At 37.8% G+C, this 17775-nt stretch overlaps 1 protein-coding gene across 5 annotated transcripts in view; it reads left to right on the top strand.

Annotated features, from left to right (window-relative positions):
- RABGAP1L (RAB GTPase activating protein 1 like) overlaps window positions 1–17775 on the top strand; it is a 779355-nt gene that overhangs the window by 475738 nt on the left and 285842 nt on the right. For all 5 annotated transcript variants that reach the window (XM_086693120.1, XM_086693117.1, XM_086693118.1 and 2 more), the window contains one exon: window positions 7882–7956. In XM_086693120.1, coding sequence (XP_086549246.1) covers window positions 7882–7956 — 75 coding nt within the window. The remainder of the gene's footprint in view (window positions 1–7881; window positions 7957–17775) is intronic.

Here is a 17775-nt window from a genome sequence, read left to right as displayed (position 1 = left end):
TGTGTCTTCCTTTCTCTCTGACCCTCCCCCACTTGTGCTCTCTCTTTCTCTCTCTCTCTTTCTCTCAAAAATAAATTAAAAATGTGAAAAAAAAATTTTAATGGATATATTAATAGTACTTAATTCAGAGGGTTTTTGTTAAGGATTAAATACATTTATATAAACACCTAAAACAATGGGCAGCAATTATCAATAAATGTTAGTGGCCATTTTACGGTCAGAGAAATTAATGCTAAAGGATTCTTTGCAAAGCCATGTGTGTTAAGTGCTATATTAAATAATCTTTTCTTTAAAGGTTACCCTAATTTCTTTTAGACCTCCAGGTGTCTTACGGTTCTTGTCACTCTGTGACGTCTTTTCATTTAGCTTTTTGTGGCACTATTTAAACATAGTTTTTCCTTGGTATCTCTTTTTGTCTCTTAGATTGTATGAGAACAGATCTCTTTTTAGTCTATAAATAAACTTACTTCCACATATTTTACACTTGGTTGTTTCCATGACATACTCATTTAAGGGCTCTTGGTGCCAAGAACAGTCCAAAGGCTGGTTTGTTTGTTTTGATTTCATTTTGGCAGAAGCTCATTGCAGGTAGTAGATGAAACTGTTTGTCTATCAGTCGCCAGTTCATCAGCAAATATATCAGTTCCTTTAGCACTGCCAAGAGCTAAATAGGGATATGTTTCAGAAGTTTGATCCTCTCTTGTATGCCCACATCACAGCCTCTCTGGCTTCTTAGAGTACATGTTCTGATTTCCTTTTCATTTTTTCCTGTGAATCTGAGCTTCCTTCCTCTTTACCTATAAGTGTGTTTGTGTGATGAAATAGACAATAGATACCTGTATGTTATCCATTCCTGGGACAAAAGAGAACTGTCATTCTGTGTTTCCTGCATCAACCTAGTAAAGGTTTGTGTGTGAGAGAGTATTTTGGGAGAAAGAAGATTGTAGATTAATCTTTAGACATAATTTAGCTGTAAGACTAAAATTTTCCCTAATGTTTTTAAGGTAATTCAAGATCAGTACTGGTTATTGTGTGTGTGTTTGGGTTGGTAAAGAAAGTCCCACTACCCTGTGGGAAATTATTTTCAAAGCTAGCATCCCACACTTTAAAAAAAAATCAAGTGTTTTCTATATTTATTTGATAAAGAAGAACTTACATTTATAGATAAATGTTAGCACCAACTAGATTATGCCTTACAAATATCATTTGTTATGTCTAAGTTCTAGCCTGTAGTGAGCATGTTAATAAATATATTACATAGAGAAATTAAAAGTTCTCCTTCCCTAAACCCAGAAGTCATAGATTGAAAAAGATTAAACAAGAATCAAGATTTGTCAAAATGTCAGCAAGAATTGTCATTTCTCTTGAGACTGTGGAGTCTTATCCCCCAACCCTTTTGACCCCCAAGGCAAATCAGAAGATAGGCCCTTCCATCGTTTATGGACCCAAATGCATAAATGTCTAAGAAGAATAATTCTGCACAGAGTGAGTCTAAATGATCGTCTTAGTCTCTTCAGGCTGCTGTAATGAAAATAGCATTCACTGGGTAGCTTGAACAACAATTTGTTTCCCATAATTCTTGAGGCTGGGAAATTCAAGATCAAGGTGCTGGTAGATTCAGTGTGTGGTATGGGCTTGCTTCCTGGTTCGTAGATGGCCGTCCTCTTGCTGTGTCCTCACATGACAGAAGAGACAAGGGAACACTCTGGGATCTTTTTTATAAGGACGCTAATCCCATTCACGAGAGCTCTACCCTCCTGACCTTAACCCCTGGATGGCCCCATGTCCCAGTACCATCACATTTTGGATTAGGTTTCAACATATGAATTTGGGGGGGGGGGGGACATAATACAGGTGTTAAGCATACAGGCTCTGTATTTAAACAGATTTGGGTTGAAATCCTGGCTCTAGCTTTGTGTCTCTGCCCAAGTTGTTTACTTTCTCTAAACCTGCTTCTCTTATCTCATATGCTTTGTGTGAATTGATTGAGAACACAGAAAAGCATTTAGCGCAGTATCTGGCCCATAACAGAGGCTCTCTCGTGCCTTTGTACATGCCTTTCCCCCGCAGCATGCCTAAGGAATCTCCGTATTCTTCCTTCAAGCTTGTGAGGCCAAGTCTGCAGCAGTTCTGGTCCCATCCCTTTTTTTTCTTTTGTAAGATTAAAACAACATCACCTTGTGTTATGTCTTTCTTGCCTTTAACTCTGCTTCTTACATGATGATTTGGCTGCTCACCCTTTCCCTCTGAGCTCCCACCTCTCTGGCAGCGCTTCTCTCACTGTGCCTGGTTTCACTGCACACACCGAATCAATCCTTCCACGAGACTCTGAGCTGAGGTGCGTGGACCATGTCTTTTCATCGTTGCATCCACCTCACAAAGCACAGTATTTAATTACATAATAGATGCTCAGTAAATACTGGCTTGCTGAATGAGAAAGAATGAAATATGGCCTTTTGTAGCAACGTGGATGGAACTGGAGAGTGTGATGCTAAGTGAAATAAGCCATACACAGAAAGACAGATACCATATGGTTTCACTCTTATGTGGATCCTAAGAAACTTAACAGAAACCCATGGGGGAAGGGAAGGAAAAAAAAAAAAAAAAAGAGGTTAGAGTGGGAGAGAGCCAAAACATAAGAGACTGTTAAAAACTGAGAACAAACTGAGGGTTGATGGGGGATGGGAGGGAGGGGAGGGTGGGTGATGGGTATTGAGGAGGGCACCTTTTGGGATGAGCACTGGGTGTTGTATGGAAACCAATTTGACAATAAATTTCATATATTAAAAAAAAAATACTGGCTTGCTGAATGAATATAGAAAGTACTCTTGGGAACCCCGCCAGAAAAGTGGGCTATAGTTCAGAGCAGAGAGCAGAGACAGGGTGCAGCCACAGATTGTTTTCCCCCAAAACTGTTATGACAATGTTCAAATATATTAAAAAAAATTACAAAGAATTGTATAGGAAGCATCCACCAACTCACCACCTGGGTTCTACTTTTTGTTATTAAATAAATATTAACCACCTGGGTTAATATTTTGTTACATTTTCTTGATCACTTATCTGTCGATCCATCTACCTGCTATTCAATTGATCAATCCCTTTTAATATTTTCAGGCATTTGAAAGTAAATTGCCTTTATATGTCTTTATACGTTATGCCTAATAGTGCAGCAGGGATATTATTAGCTAGAGCTCAATATTTGCTAACAGTTTTCCTTTGCAGGTACAACTTCTTATCAGTGAAGTGTACAAATACTAGGAGTGCCATTTCATTAATTTTGACAAATGCAAACTTGTGTCCAAGACATTGAAGCTTCGTCATGTGTTCGCAGTTCATCCCTGACCCTTCCCCCAGAAGCAATCTTTGTTTTGATTTTTTTAACCCTGTATCACTTTGACTTGTATAACTTTATGTTAGTGGAACCATGGAGGAGAATCATTTTCATGTGAGATGTAGTTCACACAGTGTAATAGTTCTAAGATTCTTCCGTGCTACAGGTATAAGTAAGTGACTTGTCACTTTTTTTTCTTGCTGAGGGAGGAGTGTTTCATTGTATGGATATACCATGTTTATACGCTTCCCTGCTACGGGATACCTGAGGCTGCTTACAGTTTGGGGCTATAATAAATAAACCTGTTAGGAATATATCTCAACTCTCTATCAGTCTTTGTTGTATACATTTGCATTCATTTCTCTTGGGTAAATACGTAGATATGGAATTGCTGAGTCATAGGGTAGGTGTATATTTAGTTTTCTAGAAAACTGTCAATTTTACAAAGTAGTTTTACTATTTTACACTCCTACCGACAGTGTTTGAGAATCCAAGGATACTGGCATTTAGTGTATTGGTCTTTTTATTTTAGTTTCTGGTGGCTACATAGTAATATCTCACAGTGGTTCTCATTTCATTTTAATTTATTGTCTAATGATGTTGAACACTTGGCCATGGTCTTACTGGCCATTCATAGATAACCCTTTGTGAAATGTCTCTTCGGATCTTTTGTTTTTAAAATTGAGTTGTTCGACATTGAGCTGTAGAAGACCTTTATGTACGTGTTGTAAGACTTTTTCCAGATATGTTTGCAAATATTTTCCCAGTCTGTGGTTTACCTATTTATTTTTTTAACAGTGTCTTTTCATCATTAGAGGTTTTTTAAAAGTTGATAATATATCAGTTTATTCTTTTATAGTTAGCACTTCTGTGTCCTGGTTAAAAGAACCTTTGCCTTTACCAAATTACAAAGATATTCTGTTTTCATTGAGTAGCTTTATAGTTTTAGTTTTATGTTTAGAACTGTGATAAGTCTGAAATTAATTTTTGTGTGTGAAGTAAGGTAGGGATCCAAGTTCATTTTTTTCCTCATATAGATATCCAACTATTTGAGCATATTTATTGAAACAATTTTCATATACTTGCAAGTTGATACATATAAACAATTTTATTTTCCTCATTGTATTATCTTGGTAACTTTGCTGGAATCAAATAATTTTATAAGCGTGCCTGTACTTGTAAGCTTTTTGTTGTTTACTGATTATTTGTCTACCCTTCTGTCAGTTTTATACTATCTTGAATATTGTAGTTTTACAGTGAGTATAGTAAGGGCTTCTCTCCTGTTATTCTTTGTTCCAGAATTTCCTCCCCACTTTATAGCTTTTTCTCCAATCTGTTCTCTGGGTCTTCTAGCCAATAAGACTACTGTTTTATATCCAAGTTTTAGCCATCTGATGCAGTAGCCCTGGTGCCTGATGTTTAGCAAAAGCCATAAAGAATGGGAATTTTACCCAGTGTCGTTCCCTTCTTCCAAGTTTACTCTCCCCGCTAAGGTTCTGACTGCTTTTGTTTAGCTCTTCAGTGTCTTCAGGTAGCTGTTTTATATAATTGTCCAGACACAGTTTAAATTTGTTGCCAGAGGGAAGATTGGTCCAGTAGGAGCTGCTACTCCATTACAGAAGTGGTGTAGAGACCGTTTTTAAAAGTCGGACAGAGCAAGCATCTGGCCAGAGATGCACTTAAAGTGAGGAATGGGGAGAGATTTGGTGCAAAGGGAGGCAAGTTTCAAATAAAGGGAGAGGATTCAGTTCACCTCAGTTAGAGAAGGCTTATACTAAAGCCAAAACAGTGCTTGGAAGGACTCCAAGGATATGAACTTGCTAGAATGCTGTTTTTTAAACTGTGAATCATAAAATCAATTTAGCAAGTGGTGTCTGAAAAGTCATTTTTGCTTCTAACCTAACTAAGAACCATAAAACAAGTAGAAAGTAAGATCATTGCATTGCTGATGTGCACTTTTAGCCTCAGCTCTCTAGTTAAAGAATAGTCTGTGGAGTCACTGAATTCATACCTTCTCTGTCTGATGTATCATGGACCTTTATTTTCTGTTAGAGTTCTCTTGTAACACAAATGAGCATATAAACAGCACACTTCTCAGTAAACATTAACTATCCCTCAGTAAATAGATCAAACATTTGTTAAAATGATGTCAGGGTCAGTGAAGCACGGGCGGCTTTTGGAGATCCACAGTTTTAAAGAATCCTCAACTGACATCTTTCATGGGGAAGGGGAAGCCTTGAAAATATATTTGCCATTCTGTAACATGCTGTCTCCTCAACAAAGCCCAGAGTTCCTTGTTCCTTGTTCATGAAAAAGGAAGTGACAGAGCACCATCAGCAATGCTCCAAATTGGGATAGAATTAGAACCTTTTCCCTCTTTCTTCCTTTTTTGTTCCTTTTTCTTTTCTCTCTGTCTGTAATCCTTCTTCCAGTCCCTAATACACACACCCATGAGCTCTGGATAAAAGTACAAATTAAGCAATCAGAACTATAACTGTATAAATCAAAGAAAATTAAATAAGTAAAAGGATGCTAATGCATCTTTCAATTCTTAAAATTAGGCAGAGCTCTGGAAATTGGTGATAATGAAGAAAAAGCTCCTTTCAGATTCATTAGGTAATGTTTCCATGATCCAATTTTTCTCTCATTAGAAGAGAGTGTGATAATATCATCATTAGCAGAAGAAGGTTAAGAGAGAACAATAGTACTTCAAAAGACATCATTAGGAGGGTGAAAAAGGCAGGGCACAGTCTAGGGGAAAATATTGGTAACACACGTGTCTGGCAGTGACTTGTAAACAGAATGTATCAAGAATTCCCATGAATCAACAGTAATAAGACAAACAACCTAATGAAACAAGTGGGCAAGAACTTGAAGAGAGTGTCACAAAAGAATATATATCAGTTGCCTAAAAGTACGTGATGGTACACCCTACATCTTTAGCCATCAGGGAAATGCGAATTAAAACCGTAGGAATTAATAAAGAGAAAGAGACTGGCAGTATCAAGTATTGACAAGGACGTGAAGCATTAAATATTCATAGTTTGCTGGTGTGGGTGTGAAAACTGAGTTACAACCACTTGGACAGACACTTTGGCAACTTGTTATAAACAAGTTAAACAGATACTTGTCATTTCAACCTTGAACTTCCACCCCTAGGTATTTACCTAAAGAGAATGAAAATCTATATCCATGAAAAACCCTTGTGTATAGATAGCAGCTTTATTCTTACTAACCAAAAACAAAGAAGCCCAAATGTTCATCAGTGAGAGAACGGATAAACAGATTGTGGTATGTTTACACAGTAGAATAGTACTCATCAATGAAGAGGAATGACCTGCTAATGTACACAACCACATGGAAGAATCTCAGAAACATTATACTGAGTAAAAGAAGCCAGACACGAAAGAGTTTATATTAAATGATTACATTTGCATGAGAGTGTTTAAAAAAATCAAAGCTAATAATATGTTGTGAGAAAAACCAGATCAGGGGTTGCCTAGGGGAGGTGGTTTGACTGCAAAGAGGCATGAGGGATGTTATGGAATGATGGAAATATTCTTTAATAATGGGGTTACATAAGTGACCCAGTTCAAGGAATTGTGTGACTAATGTATGCTTTTCACTGAATACAAACTCTATTTCAAGAAAGTTGCTTTCTTTTGTTTTTTAATTAAAAAATGTTTCAGATCCGGTACTTTAACTACCTTGGCATATGGGAGCTACTACACTTCCCCTCCTCCCAGTGGTGACTCTTCCTAGTAATCTTTGATAACCACTGTCCTGGACAGAGACAGTTTTTAGACTCACAGAATCATAATGCATTGTATTAAATGCATTAAATAGAAATCCCCTCACTAAAACGAAGCACAACACATAGATGGGATACATGGGATGGGATACAGATCCAGGATTCAAACAGCACCATCGGTATATTTGTCTTTGCATTAGAACTCCACAACTACTCTAGAACCTACCCACCCTCTTCTTTTTTTTTTTTTTTTTAATTTTTTTTTTTTCAACGTTTATTTATTTTTGGGACAGAGAGAGACAGAGCATGAACGGGGGAGGGGCAGAGAGAGAGGGAGACACAGAATCAGAAACAGGCTCCAGGCTCCGAGCCATCAGCCCAGAGCCTGACGCGGGGCTCGAACTCACGGACCGCGAGATCGTGACCTGGCTGAAGTCGGACGCTTAACCGACTGCGCCACCCAGGCGCCCCTACCCACCCTCTTCTACCCTTTGCTCCTGCCTTCCATGGTTTCATTTGCCTGACTATAAACCGTAATGGATCTTTGAAAAGTAGGTGTTCTGAATATCTCTTTATTCCAAATTCTGAAGATGAACCTGGAGATAATGGGGCATTTAGAATTCCTTTATAGAAACTATATAGCATCTTTGAGGATCCCACTGTGCTAATGATTCACACATTTAAGTTGCAGTTGTGGTGCACAGCCTAGGGACAAGTTCAAGTAGTAGCGTGATGTTAACGTACATTAAAATCTGTGAATATTTACAGTATTTCTTTCTCTGCGTCTTTTCTCTAGGCCTACTCTGTCTACGATGAAGACATTGGGTACTGTCAGGGACAGTCCTTTCTTGCTGCTGTATTGCTGCTGCATGTAAGTAATTTTCCATGTGATAAATGGCATGGTGCTTCCAAGTTTATTTTATTTTCTACTTGGTTTTCTTCTTCCTTCCCATTTTCCATTTATCTGATGGAGATTACACATGGCATGTCTTTTTTAAAATGTACCTTTGGTGATAAAGTAAGAGATCTGATGTCAAGTACAGGACAGTTTCTCAATTGAATTAATATTGCTAGCAAGAAGGGAATAAATTGCTTATTTGGAGTTATTTTTAAAGAGAACCCTCTAGAAATAAAGAAGTCAGTGTAACTGCTCAAATATGAGCAGGACTAGGACCATTATGAAGGACTATGGCAAGGAAGTCTTCTCTTTTCTGCAGTTTATTTTTGTATACTCTCTTTCCTCTCAGTCACCTTCATTTAACAGAACATTTATTGATCATTGGTCTGTCAGTGCCGGGCTAGGAAGTGCAGTTACAAATATAAATAATTTATTATTTGTGTTCTGGAAGGCCTCATAGTTCAGGGTGGGACACCAGTACTATAGGCACATACTTATTCTTTTTATTCTTTTTATGTGTCTTCATGGATTTTTCTGACGGTCACTAAAGACCTTATAGTATGCTAAGTAAAAGCAATACACAGAGTAAGAGCACAGAAAGGAGAATTACCCAACCCAGCTCTGCCAGAACTTTCAGGAAAGACTTTCTGGAGGAGATGGTAACCTTGCCAAGACATAAATAATTTAGGTTGGGAAAGGGGAGGGGGGGAGTAGAGATAGCTAAACACGAACATGAACAAATGCATGGAAACACATAAGGGCACAGCATATAAAGGGAATAATATGAAATTACAGTTTTTGTTCAGTTACTGTCGGAAAATTTATGCTAGGAAGAGGTATGAGGTAAAAATGGTAAGATGGGCAGGGATCAGGGGTGCCTGGGTGGCTCAGTCGGTTAAGTGTCTGACTTCAGCTCAGGTCATGATCTCACAGTTTGTGAATTTGAGCCCTGCGTTGGGCTCTGTGCTGACAGCTCAGAGCCTGGAGCCTGCTTTGGATTCTGTGTCTCCGTCTCTCTGCCTTCCCTCCTCTCTCTCTCTCTCTCTCTCTCTCTCTCAAATAAATAAATAAACATTAAAAAAAATTTTTTTAATAAAAAGATGGGCAGGGACCAAATTATAAAGACTCTAATCATGTCAAGAAATGTGGGCTTTATTCTAAAGCTAAGGAGGTGCCATTGATCCGTTTGAAACAAGGGAAAGATAGTGAGATGTTCATTTCAGATAAATTCTTCTTATACCTTGTAGAGGGTAATTGAAGGGAGCAAGCAGGAGCAGAGAGACCAGTTAGGAAATATCAGTCTAAATGAGACATGTTGAGAGCCAGAGAAAAAGAAGCAGAATAAGAAGCATGCAGGAGGCAAATTGGTTAAGTTTTATGGAAGGATTAACAAAGGAAGAGTCAAAAGTAATATGTCTAATTTTCTAGCTTTGGTGACTGAATTACTTGGATTTTTAGCTGAGAAAGAAAATAACATCCATTGAGATTGAATGGAGAAAAATGATTAGGAGTTGATGATGAATTTTGTTTTGAATTCTTTGGGTTTGGGATATTTTGGGGACATCTGAGTGAAGCTGTCCGCCAACCAGTTGGATGCTGGAGACTGATGCTGGGGGGAAAATCACTGCTGAAATCATGAGAGTAGATGAGATCATCTAAGAAAAATAGAGTAAAACAGTATAGAGCCCAAGAACTGAATTCCAGATGTTGAAAGGATTGATGAGGAGAAGGAATTCTTGGCGGATTTCTGATTTCCAGGAAGGAAGAAGCAGTGCCGTCACATGTGGCAAAGAGGTCCAGCAAGTTTAAAACACAAACAAGCATTTCTTTTAGGTTTGCATTCTGGACATGAAGAGCGATTATAGTAGATTCGTGGTCCTGATTCTGATAACTCGCTTCTAATGATGACAATGATGTATTGTAATAAATCACTTTATTTAACTTTGAGTTTGATATCTCCCTCCGTTGCATTATCATCTGTTTGTGGCCTTCTTGATCTTTTCCTTGTTATCCTCTTTCTTTGATTTCTCCATGGCCCATCTTCTTGGTATTCTCTGTGATAATCAAGCACTTCATGGCCACAAATTCCCAGGGCCCTTGTTCTGCTACAAAACCTACCTAGTGTCTAAAATAGCTCTCTAACACAAGAGGCTGCTGTAGGCAGTGACACTGATGTCTTCACCAAAGTTCAGAATCCCGTTTCTTCTAAATGTTTTTTTTTTTTTTAATGTTTGTTTATCTATTTTGTGAGAGAGCAAGAGAGCGTGAGAGAGAGCCAGCAGGGGAGGGGCAGAGAGAGAGAATCCCAAGCAAGCTCTGTGCTATCAGCACAGAGCCCAATGCAGGGCCCAGTCCCATGACCATGAGATCATGACCTGAGCCAAAATCAAAAGTCAGACGCCCAACTGACTGAGCCACCTAGGTGCCCCAGAATCCCTTTTCTTCCAAAAGGAGCCTTTATAATCACTCTGATGAGAAGCTAAACCTGAAGCCATGGGTGGTGAAACTTTGTCTTCTACAAAGTAATCTTTGCGTATATCATAGTTTAGCATTTTAGACCTGTAGTCCTATTAAACACGTTACAGTATATTGATTAAACTTCACTGAGAAGAACATCTTTCTGAGAAATCTGTTCTCACATTTAACAGAGGGTTAATTAAATATAAGTTCATATTTATTTGGAAATACCTTACCATGAGAAAAAGAGATAGTGACCCAAATAACTAGAAAGCTCAAAACCTAGAATTTTTTTCCTACATTATCTACCCTCATCTTAGAAGGGTCACGTAGCAAGCTTGCATTCTAAACATACTCACAAAGTTGCTTTCAAGCTGTATCACAAGATGGCTAGAAATTCAGTCTAGTTTCTCACACCTTGTATAATAACAATTATGCAGTTGTTGCCATGGCTTATAAAAATAACTGGAAATACAGAAATACCTACAGAATCTTTGAAGAAAGGGTCACTGGTATGCAGCATAGTGTTAATGAGAAGCATATTATTGTTGTTTTTAATTGAGAGTGTATGCAATGATTCTTTTAATCAGCATATTCCATTAAATGACCAACTCATCCATTAACCAACTCGAATAAGAGAAATCAACTGTAATTTTTTTCTTTTTCATATTTTTGCCTCTGTGGCGTAAGCAGGTAGAAGAATAAAGGCTAGCTTAAACAATTCATCAAATACGCTATCTCAGGTTCCAGGGAGATATGTTATTTGCTACTAACTAATTTTTTATCAGTTACATAAGCATTTGCTTCTTTTTGCTGCCAGCCATCCTTTGGCAGCTCCATATTAATCATTGTCAGAATCTGCTTCTTTTCGGATACGGTCTTTTCCTCCCCCATGGTCATTTATATTTCACAGTCACTGCCTAAGAGAAGGGAAGATCAAAAATGAAAATATGTTCGGGGCGCCTGGGTGGCGCAGTCGGTTAAGCGTCCGACTTCAGCCAGGTCACGATCTCACGGTCTGTGAGTTCGAGCCCCGCGTCGGGCTCTGGGCTGATGGCTCAGAGCCTGGAGCCTGTTTCCGATTCTGTGTCTCCCTCTCTCTCTGCCCCTCGCCCGTTCATGCCCTGTCTCTCTCTGTCCCAAAAATAAATAAACGTTGAAAAAAAAAATTTAAAAAAAAAAATGAAAATATGTTCAAAAACAAAAGATTAGAATTTTTAAGGTTTTCCATTGTCTAAGTAATTTTAGGAAATAATTAATTTCTCTTTCTTGATACTTAGAAATTTCCAGATGCTTTGATAATAGCTTTGCAACTTGTAGTATTTTCAGCCGAAGAATTGTCTGTCACAGTAGATGCTATTATATCTATTGATAGAATTACAAGAAATTTATCATTTACGGTTGGAGAAGAATATTATGGCACAGATTGCTTGTAACCATTATAGTGTTCATGTGCCTTTGATGTTAAATATGCAATAATAATCAGTGATATCATCATTATAGTATTAGTCATTGCTTATTTGGAAATATGATAAATGATATTCTTGCATATATTTCATTCTAAATATCATATAAACTATTTTAAATAATTTTAACCCAGTATGTTTTACTACCATACTTCTTGTCAAGAAGTTTAAAAATTTTTTTTCATTGAACATACATTTTTTTTAGACCTTCAGAAAATCATGTTCCTTTTTAAGGTTAAATTAGCGTATATATACTATTAATGGCAAGCATGGAAGCTTTCCAACTATAGAAAGGATTATTTTTGGATAATCCAGAATGTTTAAAACTATTGAATTAAAAAAACTATGACTGGGCACAATTCCTTCAGAAACCAAAGGCTTTCTCTGACAAAGATATGCATACCCAGCAATTCCACTCCTAAATATATATTTTAGTCAAACTTATGCACATGCACACCAAAATTGTGTGTTAGAATTGTCCTCAGATCAGTGTTTATAACAAACACCTCAAACGTCTGCTGTTAGAATGTCTAATACTAGAATTGTAATTAGACATTAAAATGGAAAAATTGTGATATATTTAATAGAACACTATATAACAGTGAAATGAATGTTTTACACTACATAAATTAATGTGAATGAGTCATACAAACATAAGGTTTAGTAAGAAAGAAGAGTATACTTGGTATCATTTGTTATGTTTCCCTTTAGTGGAAAGTTCATAGCAGACAAAACTGAAGTCTATTTTTAGGATGCTACGTAGGTGGAAAATATAAATAACACCAATGAAGTGATTACTGATAAAGTCAGAATAGTGATTTCTTATTTATTTATTTATTCATTCATTCATTCATTCATTCATTCATTTTTGAGAGAGAAAGAGAGCACATGTGAGCCCAGGGAGGGGCAGATAGAAAGGGAGAGAGAGAATCTCAGTCAGGCGCCATGCTGTCAGACTTTGTGATCTCAAACCGTGAGATCATGACCTGAGCCCAAACTGAGTCAATGCTTAACTGACTGAGCCAGCCACCCAGGTAACCCAGGATAGTGATTTCTTAACAAATGAGGAGTCATTATTGGGAAGTGACATACCAGGATCTTCAAGAGTACTGACAGTACTCTATCTTAACCTGGGTGGTGGTTACATTTGTCTTTATAAATTATTTGGTTTCACTTTATGATCAAATTATTTATTAAAGCATACATTTAACTTTTATGCATTTTTGTGGGTTATATTTAAAAATGAAATAAGGTTTAAAAATTACAAGTTACAAATCCTTTAATGCAACTCCCCAAAAAGATAGGTTTAAGATAAGATTTAACCAGTGGACTTAAGAAATGAGAAGCAAAGCTACTTCTTAGTTTTATTAAAACATTTCTGCAGAACCAAAGATGGAAGATACTGAGTTCCTAGTGTCTTTATATGTATATGTAAGTAAAAGTACGTGTGCCATTATATTATTCAGCATTCTGCTACATGTGACATAACCTTGACTTAGAGTAGCTGAAATTTTTAATGAGCTGTATTTTTTAATAAGTCCTGTACTCCTAAATCATTTTTTTCCCTTAAGATCCAGGAAATTTTTCTGTTCCAAGTTAATTCTTGCTTCACTTCTTTTGAGCCATTTCACAACATCTCCATGTGCGTAAATACACTCAAGACATCTTACCTTTAAAACACAGTCTCTTGATCTTCCCATTAACTACTGTCTTTGGTTTCTCTGCCCTTTCAAAGCTGAACTCTTTCATGGATAATGAAAGGCACAACTATACATTTGAATTGTGGTTTAATACCTTTCAAGTTTCCTAAACTCTATGAGCTTCAGCTTCTTCATTTATAAAATGGAAGTAATATTATCATTCTTCTAGGATTTTTATGAATATTGAATACTTTATATTACTAATGAAAAGGGTCTTATTTTGTATCTGGCACAAAAAAAGCATGCAACCATGGAATTAAATCCAGGCTTTACTTAATAGATGTGTAGTTATTGGAAAATCACTTAACTTCTCTGAACTTCACTAGTTAATATTTAACATGTAAAAATAATACACACCTTACAGAATTTTTATGAGGATCAGATGGAGTCATGAACGAACGCCTCTAATAATACTATTTGTTGCTATTTTTTTCTAAAATTGGTAATTATTTACTCTGCCTTTTCTTTTGGACCCTTGTCCCACTAGCTTAAATCGATTGCACACAGCAAACTAGTATGTTGTACAATATGTTTTATGGCTTATAGACATTTAATTTAAATATATTTTAGCATGTATTTGATTTAAAAGGAAAATGAACAGCTAGAAGTTTTCGTTTTATTTGCCTTCCAATTTGTTTTTTTTTTTTTTTTTTTTTTTTTTTTTAATTTTTTTTTTCAACGTTTTATTTATTTTTGGGACAGAGAGAGACAGAGCATGAACGGGGGAGGGGCAGAGAGAGAGGGAGACACAGAATCGGAAACAGGCTCCAGGCTCTGAGCCATCAGCCCAGAGCCTGACGCGGGGCTCGAACTCAAGGACCGCGAGATCGTGACCTGGCTGAAGTCGGACGCTTAACTGACTGCGCCACCCAGGCGCCCCTATTTGCCTTCCAATTTGTAAACAGAAAATGAACACTCACGAGTTCATGATTTTCAGAGTTGTCACTAGCATCTTTCTTTGTTGAAGAAAACTAAAACTTAGTAGAATTTTCATTGCCTTCACGGAAAAACATAGATTTATTACAAAAATATATGAAACACCATCATGGATAACAGAAAATTTAGTTTTATCCTAAATAAGGGGATTATTTTATATTAACATATAATTTTACTTTGAAACATATGTTGATGTATCTTACATCAGGTGAGCCTTAAAAACTTTTGAAGTACTTAGACCTGCTTTGTTTTATGGTTCATTGCAGAAAGAAGCAACGAAGCTTAGAGACTGTCTCCATTCAGTGTTAGTACAGATGGCAGATACTTATCAACATTTGTTACCAAACAATGATTACATCATGATTGATTCTCAGATTACACATGTGAGTCAGGTCCTTAGTTTTGTATTTCATAGAGCCATGGATGATATTTTGATATCTTAAATTATAAGATGTTAATACTTATCTCCTCCTTTCCCCAATAAAACAGCACTGATTTTACGACAGAGATCCTATATGTATATAGCAAAGATGGGTATTCAATATTAGAGATCCCCATGCTCCAGATTCTTAATATTTTTAAAAAAACGTATGTTGGTTGGCAGTTCTGCCTGATTTGGATCCCTAGTCAATGGGCCAGACTGGCCATGGAACGTGTTCTGCTTCGCTCAGACAGGGAAGGAAATTCCCAGTTGCTGAGCTTAGCCTCCAGTCCTGACCAGAGAATCCAAGCTACTGTACATTCTATGTTATAGCCCTGCTCAGACAGAGACCCAAGTCAGAAGCCATGCCCAACTCTTGATCATAGCCTCTGGCCCTGCATAGCAGTGACCCTGGGCAGACTCAAAACCTAGTCTACAGAACCACCAACCCAGAGTGCCCAGCCTACAGTCTTGCCCAGGCTATGCTCCTACCCAATTGCTAAATACAGCCTGCAGCCTCACCTAGTTAGGAAACCTGGACAGTAATTTTACATGAGCACAGAACACAGTCTCTAGCCTCACTCATCTGTGGAATAATAGCTGGAAACCCCTCTTGATCAGAGAGCCCAGGCAGTTACTCTATCCAACAGCAGAGTACAGTCAGTGGCTTGCCTGGCTGTGAAGCCAAGCCTATGGTCCTGCACAACTTTGAGATACGCCCCATGGCCCCACCTGAACACAAAGGCCAGCCAGCATCACCGTCTGGTCAGGCAGGACAACCTGAGACCCCACTTGACCAGGGGCTGTTTCAGGGGCCAACCCATAACTCTGCCTAACTGGGGAGTCCAACCAGTGGCACCACCCTGCCAGGGAACGTGGCCTCTGACCGTGTTCATCTAAAAGTGATTGCAGAACCGGGGCGCCTGGGTGGCGCAGTCGGTTAAGTGTCCGACTTCAGCCAGGTCACGATCTCGCGGTCCGTGAGTTCGAGCCCCGCGTCGGGCTCTGGGCGGATGGCTCAGAGCCTGGAGCCTGTTTCCGATTCTGTGTCTCCCTCTCTCTCTGCCCCTCCCCTGTTCATGCTCTGTCTCTCTCTGTCCCCCCCAAAATAAATAAACGTTGAAAAAAAAATTTAAAAAAAATTAAAAAAAAATAAAATAAAATAAAATAAAATAAAAGTGATTGCAGAACCAAGCTAGTGGCCTCACCTAACCATGGAGCATTGCCAGCAGCCCCACCCAATCTGTGAGCCCACCCACTGGTCTTACTTGAATGTTTAGCACAGCCAGCAGGCTCACCCAACTGTGTAGCCTAGCCAGTACCATCCCCCCCCAGATCTCAGAGCATGAGCAGTGGCCTCACTCAACTGGTCTCTGATAGCACGCCCTGCTTTCCCACAGATGCTACTAACTAACCCATTAGTACTTAAGCTGAGCTAACTGGTGAAGGTCTTTTCATGCCAAAGCAAACCTGTAATGTGTGGAAGAGGAGACCACTTAATCAAGTGTGCAGATAAGAACATAAGGAATCATGGATCATGAAGAATCAGGTAAACATGACACTACCAAAGGAAACTAATAAAGCTCAAGTGGCTATAAAGAAATGGAGGTCTATGAAATGTCTAATAAAGCATTCAGAATAATCCTTTCAAAGTTCAGTGAGCTACAAGAACACACAGATAACTAATTGAAGTTAGGAAAGCAAAATGAAGTCAAGAAAGAAATAGAAACCATCACAATACAGATTCTAGAGCTGAAGACTACAATGATTGAACTGAAGACTTTAATAGACAACTACAACAGACTCAACCAAATGTAAGAAGGAATCCGTGAACTGGAAGATAAGTCATTTGAACTGTCACGTCAGAGGAGCAAAAAGAAAAAAATGAAAAAAAGTGAAGAAAGCCTACAGAACTTATGGGACACCATCACATGAAGTAATATATGCATTATGGGAATCCCAGAAGGAAGTGAAACAGGGAAAGAAAGTCCATTTAAAGCAACAATGGCTATACACCTCCCGAACTTGGGGATAGAAAAGGACTTCCAGATTTATGATGCCCAGGAGACCCCAAATGGTTATAATCTGAACAGGGTTACACCAAGACACATTATAATTAAGTTGTCAAAAATCAAAGAGAATTTTGAGGACAACAAGAAGCTACTCACCACATACAAGTGAACTCTCCATATAACTATTTAGTATCTCAGCAGAAACACTGTAGGCCAGGAAAGAGTGGGACGATATATTCAAAGATGTATTGAGAGCAAAAGTATATCATACCTGGCAAAGCTAACCATCAGAAATGAAGGAGAGATAAAGATTTCTCCAAACAACCAAAAGCTGAGGGAGTTCATCATCACTGGACCTCTCTTACAATAAACTCTGAAGGGCATTTATCAAGCTGAAATAAAAGGGATGCTCATTAACATTGTGAAAGCATATGAATGTGTAAAATTCACTGGTAATGGTAAGTATGTAGTCAAAGTCAGTTTGTGTAATATATAGTGGTAGTACATAATTTACTTACAACTCTTGTGTAAAGTTAAAAAATATATTAAAAATACCATAACTACAATAATTTTTTCTATACAATGTAAAAAAGATGTATATTCTAACATCAATAACATAAAGTGTGAGGTGGGGGGGAGAAGTAAAAGTATCCCATTTCTGTATACTATCAAAGTTGAGTTTTCCTAAGCCTGAAATAGGATGTTATAACTATAGGATATTTTATGTAAGTTTCATGGTAACCACAAAGCAAAATTGACAGTAGATTCACTAAAGAGATAAGAAGAGAAAGCATACTGTC

The sequence above is a fragment of the Puma concolor genome, chromosome E4, assembly GCF_028749965.1.
Source record: "Puma concolor isolate L17-30 chromosome E4, mPumCon1.1.hap2, whole genome shotgun sequence".
Taxonomy (NCBI): Eukaryota; Metazoa; Chordata; class Mammalia; order Carnivora; family Felidae; genus Puma; species Puma concolor.
The sequence above is the reverse complement of the archived record's forward strand: the minus strand, read 5'-3'. Positions and strand labels throughout refer to the sequence as shown.